General features: G+C 37.7%; 1 protein-coding gene across 2 annotated transcripts; it reads right to left on the bottom strand.

Annotated features, from left to right (window-relative positions):
* Positions 1–797: 797 nt before the first annotated feature.
* LOC107707745 (transcription factor GATA-5-like) lies at positions 798–10,948 on the bottom strand. 2 transcript variants are annotated; one of them, XM_016511836.1, is made up of 7 exons: positions 10,887–10,948; positions 7,191–7,850; positions 5,075–5,244; positions 3,697–3,825; positions 3,171–3,255; positions 2,687–2,814; positions 798–1,624 (listed from the first exon to the last, which is right to left on the bottom strand). In XM_016511836.1, exons 2-7 carry the CDS (start codon positions 7,708–7,710, stop codon positions 1,505–1,507), a joined length of 1,152 nt encoding a protein of 383 aa, XP_016367322.1. In that variant the 5' UTR covers positions 7,711–7,850; positions 10,887–10,948; the 3' UTR covers positions 798–1,504. The 2 variants fall into 2 exon arrangements, with proteins under 2 accessions (XP_016367322.1, XP_016367321.1); XM_016511835.1 differs by lacking the exon at positions 10,887–10,948 and adding an exon at positions 8,414–8,635.
* Positions 10,949–11,213: the final 265 nt, after the last annotated feature.

The raw sequence follows: 11,213 nt of genomic DNA, 5'->3' as shown, positions 1-11,213 counted from the left end.
ATATGGCCTACATCTTGGTATTATAAAGTCAGGACGTTTTAAAAATTAACACTTTTAACAACCACCTTTGAAAACAAAACAAGAATGGGACGTTTGGTCTTTTTTTTGTGTGGGAATAAAGCAAAAAATACAAATCTTCAAATATTCTGAGAGATAATTAAGTGAAATAATACTCATATTCAACCTGTTCTCATGAGAAAATGTAAGTATTTTACGAGGTGGCAATTTGGTATGAATTAATAAGGTGTGATTCATACAAAAACATATAATTTTCAGAAAAAAAGCATGTTATTCTACCCCCAAACCTAAAATGTCAGTGGGGTGTAGGCAGATCATACAAAAAAATTTTTTTTTTAAATGTACGAATGAGATACAAATGTATTCATATGAATTAGCCACCAATTTGGCAAAAAAATGAAAAAATGTATGTATTGCCATGAGAGTACATTAGTATATTAGTTTAAATCCACAGAGTGGTTTGTTGACACTGAAAAACAAAACAAATATAAATCCATGGAAATCACCCCATAGTCCTCATTATAATAAAAAACAGGATGATATTGATGTCAAAATATGATAATCTTATAAAACACACTGTGGCCTGTTTGACCATCAACAGCCTTTAAAAAGTTGCTTTTTTATCTATAGTTCTGAACTTTTTTCCATGAATTACTGTTTGAAACCCAAAAACATTTTAAATGATTTTTTTTTAAAAACATTTTCATAGTGTAGAAAAAATTAAAGGAGAATTACAATATTTCTACAAACAAGTGCGGACGCAAAGCAGATGTGTGGTAATTTTATATGCAATAAAACAATGATATAATTCCAATATATATCAACAAAATACAGCAAATAAATTTAGGTTAACATATTCAGACAAAACAAAAGACAAAATTTCAAACAATTAATATAAATGTGCCCCTTTTCAAAATTTGCTGAAAAACGAGGGTCATTGCACTTCGGATCATCGGAGGAATACAATACAGCATTAAAAGTGTCTGGAATCAGCAAAGACAACAATGAAACTTTTAAAAGCCTCATCCAGGGAAAGTATGCGATCTAAAGTCATAACGACCATAAAGACGCATTCCCTGAAGGATAACGGGAATTATGGGAGAGACTTGTGTGCCTCCACCATTCTTATCTCAACATAAATAATGTATCTTAAAAGTTAATCATTAACATCTAAGCCATGAAACATGTTCAGAAACCATAAAAAGCATGTTTTTTTGTCCTCCTGATCATTGCTTAAGGAACTTGAGAACTGTTGCCGAGTCGCTGCTTGTCGCCCGCTGTATTTTGGCGGAATTGGCCGTGACATCACAGACAGATATGCCACGATAAATCAACGAGGCAAAGTAGCACACATTACAGTCAATCTCTGGCATTCCTAAGCTCCGTCTCTCTACATTTCTGTAAAGGTTCTATTAGGTAGATCTTGTTAAAAGTCTTTTCTCCCAGAATGCACTGGAGAGGTTTAGAGAAGGTAGTAGGTCTCACATCATGCTTGGGACAGCGCACACCAGGAATTCTGTGGGGCGATTGACGTCGGGGTGTATATGTAGTCTTCATATTTGATGTCCACATGTCCTGAACTGGTGCTGTCCATCTGTTTCGATGCCTTATAAAGAACAAAGAGAGACATTGTTAGATGCCAAATCGAGCTGTACAGTAGATGGGCTATTTTTAAAGGGATAGTTCACCCAAAAATGAAGGTGAGTAACGTCCACACGAAGCCAGAGCTTTCCCTATCCGATCTTTTTTTTTCTCCTCGTCTCAAGAAATATCTGCGTCCACACGAAACCACGAAACCGACACAAAACGATGTAGTATACATGCCCAGCCAGCATGTGGCGCTGTAATTCTGGCACATAGATACACTAAAAACTGAGAAGAAGACTTGGACTATGCGCATAAACCTTGCGCGCGGTATACAAACGAGCATGGAAGAATACATTTATTAATCTGTGTTAATGTTAGTTAATAAAAAAACAATAGTTCAGTGTTTGTTCATGTTATTGTTGCTGTTACGTGACGTAGCGGTGTCTGACCAGGGGCGAGACGTGGGCTGATGACGTCATCGTTTCAGAAAATATACGGATTCGCTGTCCACATGAAAACGCAAGGGCGGCGTTTTCAGATTTATCCACTCTGGGACCCGGTTTCAAAAAATATCGGTTTCACTCTCCCAAAACGCCGGATCCGTCTGGACGAAAACGCCTATACGATACAAAATGTATGCGTATACAGCTAAACGCGTCTCCGTGTGGACGGGGCCTAAATGATGACAGAATTTTCATGTCGTTCCAATGCAAAGTGTTAGCTAATTTAAAAGTTAAGGATGTTGTTTTGGACTTGGAGAAAACAGCTGAGACATTGTTCAAAATAGATTATTTTGTGTGTTCCACAGAAGAAAGAAAGTCATACAGGTTTGGAACAAGAGTTCCAACTTTAAATAAACAAGGTTTCGAAAGGAAGGTTCATTTCAGTGACCAAAGAACCTTTTGTCTAATGGAAAGGTTCAATGAAGGTTAAAGGTGCTTCATGAAACCACTGATGCCAATAAACTTTATTTTTTAGAGTGAATATGAACTCTGGAATCAATCATTTATCTATCCCATCTTTAATATTTGCCTTTCAGCGACGGTGACATTTACAAAGAAAAAATACAGTGAGTACATACTTGTGTGACTGAGACAACAGTTTGGCCTGCATACGGTGAAGCTGCGATATTGGGTTCGCTCTTTATTGTAGAGGCGTTCTCTGATGCAGGCAGTGAAGTGGGAGATGCAGCGCCAGACACTGTTGACCCTGAAGACAAACAGAACAAAATGTGACTGACAGCCACAATAAAGGAACAGCAAACTGGACATGTTATGTTATAGGTTACTGCAAATGACAATTAATTGCGTCAAACATTGGCTGGTGTTTGTCCTGGTGCCGCACACGCACCACATGTCGACTAAATGCAGAGAAAAGTGCTCTCTCTCTCTCTCTTTCACTCCCCTTTCCCTCCCTTTACTCTCTCGCTCACCCCATATTTCTCTCCACACATTCTCTGACTCACTCACTCCCACACTTCCATCCAAATCACTCATGTCTGCTTTCGTCTAAAAATGAGCCTTTTTCAAAAACATCTCTTTTAAAATGCTTTTCTCAACTCTTACCTGAGGATGCTTTGGTTTTGGGCATCTTTGGTTTGCGTTTTCTCGTCTGAATGCTTTCTTTCTTCATTGCTAATGGCCTTGGTATCTAAAACAAGAGTACAGTAAACGCATTAGAATTTAACTATGACAGATTATTCAATATGCAATCAATCAAGAGTTGGTGGTTTAGTTATAATGGCGGTTGAACTGGGTGAGAATATGGGTCTCGTTGTTGCAGTTGTAACTAGATTATATTTCCTTTTTTCTTGTGAGAGTCAGTTTGGCAGCGGTGAGTTCATAGAACACTAGTTTACAGAACAAAGCTTATTTAAGCGACTCCCCTTCCTTTCTTCGTTCTCATTCTCTTCCGATAAAACACACCTATGACCTCAGTATCACGTGGACTACAGGTTTGCACACACACACACACACACACCCGGGCTGATGTGCTCGTACACACAGCATGCACCCTCCCAAATCGAGCTCTAGTTAGAAATATCAGTCTTGTGTGGCACAATAATGGCGACTGAATCACATGCACACTCACCCCGTGGAGCTTCATGTACAGTCCGCAGGCGTTGCAGACGGGCTCTCCCTCTGCGTTTCTCCTCCACAGCGTGGTCGTACTGGTATGACAGTTAGTGCAACACAGACCTGCTCGCCGTGACGTGCTTTGCTGCGGAGACAAACGTACAGAATTTAGGGAAGTGATAAATATGGCGGACTTTGAGAGAATTTTACAGAGCTGAAGAGAGGAACTGAGACAGGGAATGAAAGAAATAAAAATACCCCTCAAACAAAAGGCGAGATAAAATATAAATATATTTTTCACGAATGAAAAATATCCTGAATCACAAATGTGTTAATCAAAAGGTTATATGTTTTGTTTAAACCATTTTGCACTGGCTAAGATGTGTAAATGTATTATACAGCATTTATTTTAAATGCAAGCAACTATGGTCATAAATAATAGAGAAAATGGACGGGAACTCTGTGAGCAGGCCTTTATATTCATTCCAAGCATAATTTTATGAATTCAAAGGAGGATTTTAAAGGTACACATCATTAATATTCCTCTAGAGAAAGAATGAAGCTTCTCAGCTGAAATTCTGCATAAAGTTTAGCGTTGTTTTGAGTTTTGTGCTGCTTGCGCTAAAAACAGTCCGACCAAAGAACAAGGTCATGAATGCAAAAATGAAAACAGAGAGGTAGAGACGAGTGAGAGAATTGCGTGAGAGAGAGTAATAAAGAGAATGTGTGAGAGAGAGAGAGGGAGAGGGAGTGAGAGAAAGAGAGAGACTCCTGGGAAACAGGACAGCAGTGAAGGCTTTGCTCATTTTCTCTCTTTCAATGGCCTTCCCCGGTACTAACCCTGAGATCAAGCCACTACCCTCTTAACATGAATATAAATGAGCAAACATAAGTTCATAAAAGTTTCAGTTAAGTATTTCCAGAAAACTAGCAAAAAGGTTTACATCTTGTCTGGAAACATAAGGATATTTTACACTTTTCCTTCTAAGCTTGAAGTCTGTATTTGTCTAATAAAAATAATTTAATTTCAAGTATTTGCCAATGAGAAATAGGCCTACTTCACATTAAAAATGATTTGTCTGGGAATTTGGAAGAAAAATGTGCTTCATGTGTTAACATCTAAATCAACTGCTTGAATTCATCTGGAAAATATATATATATTATTTAATATGATTGAATAAATCATTATTTAATTGAATCAATGTTTATATTGGGTCAAACCAAAGAAAGTCATTTTAAAGGGTCAGCAGGTCAGGTAGAAATAACTGTTTAAAGTAACACCTGCACCTGCTCACTTTTTACAATGTTGCATTGGAAAAGTTCGTGTAAAACCTAAAAAAACATTATAATTATATTTAATTATAATTATAGATAATTAACAAATGGGCATTTACCAGGCGTTTCTGTGGTTTGATTAGAGGTCGATTGATGCCGTTTATCTTGTGGTAGAGGCCGCACGCATTGCACAGGTAATGTCCGGTCCCGTCTCTCCTCCACAGCGGCGTTGAGATGGAGCCACAGTTCACACACTCACGCCCTTCACCCGGCAGCTCTTCCAGCATGTCTGAAAGGAGATACAGTTAGTTTTTCATTCATTTCCCAAGGTTTACTTCTAGGTTCAAAGCGATTTATGAGAGAGGACAATGTTCGTTAAAATCATAAAATACAACGCGAGACAAAATAATTGTTAAAGTTCAAATGAAGGGAACGCTCAGTGTAATGAGATGTAACTGTTGTAATTTTTGTTGTTTCTTCCTGTTTTATTTCTCCAAAAAGCCAAATATCAATAAACTTAAAAGGACAAAAAAATGTAACGATGTAGGCTATAGGTTATTGATCCGAAATCATTTAGACGCTGCGTGTTTTTAAATATACGCCGTTTCCAATTTAAAGCGGTGACTTGACTATTAAAATAAAGTTTTAAAACGTTCTATCACACAAAGATTTCTTTACGTGTTGCGCAATTTCAGACTAAATTTAAACATTTTAAAATATGTTCAAATATAGGCATAGCTATTCTTTTCATAAATAACAGGGTACACTCTAACCTTTTATGGATTTGTAAGCTATATGATTTTTATATAAAGGGAGCGTTCTAAAAAAGTTTGCGCATATAACACAATATAACCTAATTTAAAGAGGGAGAATATTCAAATAGGCCTAGTTATTATTTCCCTATCCAATATGTTCATATTTGCTAAAATAAATAAATAAGATTAAATAACTATAGACTTTTATTTATGTGTTAAGAAAAAGCCTAATGTAGGCTATAATACAAGTTGTTTTTCATTTTTAAAGCCCTGTAAAAACTCCACAATTTGCATTGATTCAAATAGACCTATAGGTGAGGCCTGGTGTTTTCTGAGCATCAGCGGTATGGAATGTGACAAAACTCTAGACGGAATGAAGAATGGATTAATAAGAGAAAATCCAGGGTCACTGGAGTGTCTATTAGGGCGGCTGACGAGGCACGAGGGCCTCAGGCTAGCGGAATGTCAATGGGGCTCTTATCAGTGTTAAAGATCCAGGGGTCACCGATCAATCAAGATAATGACACGTGACGCTCTCCAACAATTTATTTCAAATAAGACGTGCGTATTAATAATCTTTCTAAAATTATGTGTTGTCATTTTGCAGTTGAAAATGTCTAGGCTGTTTAATCTGGTTGAGTTTTTCCTGACGGACTGCTGTAATCTAAAATGCAGCCTTACTCAAGTTTATTAAACAATTTTCGTAGCAAAACATCAAAATACGCAACTGCTCAATATCAAACGCCCGAGCCTTATGTAAGCCCGAACAAATCGCCCTCGGTTGTAGAAAGAAATGTGACGTTTTATGGACTATCAAAGAAAATGTGTCCGCCTAAAGCACTGAGCTTCAAAGGGAACGGCCGCTAAATGTGTATCTGACCGTAATGGTCTGTTTAGAAAAGTTTGATCAAGGTGACAGTAGCTTGGATAGTTCTCACAATTATGAGGTGTGCACGGGACCCTTTCATAAATCCACAAGTGGACAGACAATAGCAGGGAATTAAATTAACATTTAAATTAAAGTGACTGCATTGCCCATTAAAAGATGTGTATTAGTGGAATAAGATCAAGTTTTGTTTTGATAAGGTTTTGTAATGTGCCTGTGTACCCTAGCCAAGCTGGTATTCTAGGGACTTCTAACAACGATAGTCTAACATAAACACCAAGACAGCAATAAATAATCCTGAACACCACTGCTATAAATTGTGATATCACAGCATCAAACGAAACCCCCTCAATTCCAACCATGTTTGCCTGCTGACTAGAAAGATGGATTTTAAACTAAATGTAATAACTAACTTTAAAATACGACATTTGTGCAAAAGGATACTCAAGCCTACAGAATCCTAAACGAAATTATTTTAGAAGTGCGTTAAAGTGATGCAGACCAAACGTTTTGTTATTTTGTCAGTGTTTTGCTAGTGTACATATATTTACATCAGAGAGAAAAAATAATAACTATTGTGACCAATCATTTTACCTAAACTGGACCTCCTTCCCGGTAGAGTTCCCTGGCGTCCATGAAGACCCATCATGCCGCCATCGAAGGGCCCTGGCGTCCATGAGGTTGCCATCTCTGGGCTCATGTAGGCCGCGTACGGACTGGAGTACGAGCCACCGACGGAGCGCACCAGAGCACTTCCATATTGATCTGCCCGGCCGCTGTTACTCAACACCAGCGGATTCTGGTAGGCGGCGTCCCTGCCGGTGCTGCTGCTTACCGGCGGGCTGTGCGAATAAGAGAAACCGGGAGGAGGATGAGGGCTGCCCGGGTTGAAAGAGGAATTCTCCGTGCCAGTCTGTGGCCAGGCGTGGTGACTGCCGAGCCCGTGGGCTTGATGCGTGGACTCACACGTCTGTAGGTAGGGCAGGGTCTGGAGCATGGCAGGTACACGGGTGGTGGGCACATACACAGGTGAGCTGGCGGACGGATGGATGTAGTTCCCGGAATCGTGTGCGTAAGGGGACGGGTTGGAAGATAAAGCCAGACTCGAATACATAATGTATCCAATGACTAAGCTATCCTTTTAAGTTTTGAAATCTTAAAATTAGCCCAAATTGCAGTGAAAGCCTCGATAAAGTCCAAAATCTCCAATGCAACGGTTTCGTGAGCAGCGGCCTCAGAAAAAGGAATTCACTCCTAATGAAAAACCAAAAATAACAAATCAAATTATTTTCCAGGACTTAGATAGCCGAAGGTTTATAAAAAAGGAGAATAAAATTGAATTCAATGAAACGCATAGATAAATTGTTAGGGACTAACAACATAGGCTATTCCAACATTTGCAACAATGCTTTGAAATCAGGAATGTAATAAATCGAATTTTATAAACAATCATAAACTGTAGAAAAAATACATCGGCTATTGGCTACAGTAAAGATGGACAAACCGTTATAATTGTCATGATTTTTCGGTTATCTGTATCTTTAGATTTGTATTTAATAGACTAAAATGTCATTAATTAGCCTGCTGTCCATATATTTACATAGGGATATAAATAATTATCAGCAGCAGTCTCAGATATCCTGGGAAAACTCTATACCGAACCATTAAATCATTTGTGGGGATCGAATCAATCCGCACTGTAATCTCTCTAACATCTATAATTTATCACTGAAAACGCAGATTACATAAAAACGTTGATAGCTGTAAGCAAAGGGTTTATATAATTTCATCCAAGAGCTCTCGCTGTATTATCTCACCAGATAAGGACGGTTAGTGATAAAGTCAGGAACCCTCTTTTCCAAGTGACTTGATTGAATATCGTCGTGGAAGTTCCCAGTCTCTTCTTTCTTCTTGATTTTAGCCCAGAATTCAAACTTCAACGCGTCTGCGTAACACGAAAAACTTGTAGTTGTCCTCTCCGCGTTTGGACGTGTCACTGTGCCTTGTCTGTATCTGGAGATAGCTGCTGCTGCAGATAATGCCTAATATAACTGTTCTCTGATTTGCTCTCTACTTTACTGCGAGTTATTTGTAAGAGCAGAACCACGTGACGCGCTCCAAAGGTAGGACCCATGGAGGAGGAGAAGAACGAGGAATAAACTAGATGGTGTGTTGCGGAGGAGGGGTGTGCTCCTACCTGTAAGATCTATATTTGCTGAGTCCACTGCATTTTAAACGACTGTGTTTTTAAGTCGATGAAAGTTAACTTTTAAAAGACATTTAAAGCAGTTGGAAAATTGCTTTGACTGAAGCACCAAAGCAACTATGATATGAGTATGCGCAATAGAACATCACACATTGTTCTATAGTGTTATAAAACATTGTTTTACTTTTTTACTTGTTATAATTTAGCTACTTTATTTTAAATAATTTAAATTAGTCTAAATACGTTCCAAATAATACCAAAGCACCGGACTAATACGCGTTTTTCTTGCACTACTGTGCACATTATGTTTTACAGTAATGGCTTGGGATTTCGTTTGTACTTTCTTGTAAAATAAAAATGTTGCAGTAAAATAACCTAGCTGTCTGTGCGAGAACGTAAAGCTCAATTTTATGGCCCGATAAATCTGGATGTGTTCTCTATAAAAGCTGTAGAGAGATAAGAGATACGAGCGACAGCTTAGTATGACGATACAACAATAATCACACTCATTATACTCAGTTGGAAATATTGTTATCTTAGCGGTATTGTTTGAGTTATCACCCCTCCCCTTTTTTCGGATAAAAATAGAGTTTTAAATATGTATGTAAATAAATACATTAATTAGGCTACACGTGCTAATGTAAAGATAACGCAGAATAATACAATCTCAAATAAAAACGCATTGATTAAAACAAAATTAAGGGATGATACAAAATTCCAAACGCACGTTTTAGATTAATTTTTTAAAGGGTTGATTAACGAAAAACTCTTCTGTGCAAATAAACTGGCTCAAAAATATCAAATAGGGATTTCACTTCTCAGAAAGGCCTATTTAGTGATAAATTAAGTAAAGTAACCAAGTGTAGTAAATTTCTCTTAAATTTCAGAAAGGTGGTCGCCAATCAGTCTCCTCGACAGGCCGCTGATAATGAGATTAATAAGTGATGTTGCGACCTGTGAACTCATTGCTCGCGCCACAAACGCGTGGAGAGGACAATTGCGCACACACCCTGTCTGCAGTGAGGGAGCCAGCGACTGTTTGATCACTGGAGAACCTACACGGGTTAAATAAATCCTCCTTCGCCTCTCAGGCGTTTCATTTGATCAAATCCGTCTTTACCTGAGAGTAAATCACCACAGAGGATTTTCAATTGAAGCCGTTTCGTTTTGTCAATAGATAGGCCTATAAATAATGTGGTCACGGGTTTGGCACATTAGCACACACTTGAAATAAAAGTAGGCTAGTAAAAATGAATGATTATTAATCTGTGCTAGCCTACCTGAATCTACACCGTTTTATGAATTATTATTTTAGGTTACATTGTTTTTGTTTTTAAAATATTTTGGGAATCTAGCAATTTATCACCTGGCATCCATTCAATTATCCTAAACAGTTTTTGAAAGACACCCTCTGCCACACAGATAGCCGTCTTGACAGACAACCAAAGCAAGAACTTAACGATGCAGAGAAGAACTGTAAATTCTGTTCTGCATGAACGGTCACGCGAAATGCCAAGTTTTAGTTGTTTAGTTGTTTTAGTTGTGTGTTTGTTTGTGTGTTATTGCTGGGAAACACACACACACACACACACACACTAATGTGGGGATAAATCACTGTGTAATCTATTTGAAATAGTTGTGTTTTTAAAGATGAACTTGCCTTGTCACAAAACGGCTTGTCATTTATTTTTTAAAATAAATGTAAAGATGCGAGAAAAACGCAATCACCGCTGGTTAATTGCGACGAATCTTACAATGGGTTAAACAATACGCTGTATTTTATATTCTGGAACTCATTTAAACACATAACCCAGTTTAATTTTTTTAAATGACGTTTATAAAATCAGATAAATCTGTTACCATTAGCTAAAGAAAATAAACAAGTGTCTGAGTATACAGCACTGTTTGTAAGTAATAATTCGATTGATAGTATTCTGAGATAAAGTCAGATTGGCAGAGGTGATACTGAATGACGTCAGACACCGGAAGACTGAAGGAGGGGAAACTTAAGTTATGAATCCACCACAGACTACTTCTATTAATTGACGAATGACTACTAGCCTAATTGATTTAGCATTTCATACCTTTCACGACACCGTTCTGGTTGCTTGAAACTTCTTCAGCTATTCTCCATCTGTGTTAAAGCATTATTACACGTCCAAGAATAGATTCGACCATGCTTTGATCAGCCTCTCAAAGTTGCTGCTGGTAGCCTATAAATAAGTATACAAATAAATAGTGTTTTTTTTTCAGAATGAAACTGATAAAACAATGGCCTGCTTGTTACACGATTCTCAAATCATGATGTAAAAATCTTACAATTAATTACATTTTTGATCCCCTGACGTCGTTTGCTTGTTTATTTATTTATTTTGTATTTATTGATTTATTGAAAAAAAATATTTTCTAAA

This window comes from Sinocyclocheilus rhinocerous, unplaced genomic scaffold (assembly GCF_001515625.1).
Source record: "Sinocyclocheilus rhinocerous isolate Xijiao unplaced genomic scaffold, SAMN03320098_v1.1 scaffold565, whole genome shotgun sequence".
Taxonomy (NCBI): domain Eukaryota; kingdom Metazoa; phylum Chordata; class Actinopteri; order Cypriniformes; family Cyprinidae; genus Sinocyclocheilus; species Sinocyclocheilus rhinocerous.
This window is presented reverse-complemented; position numbering and strand designations above follow the sequence as displayed.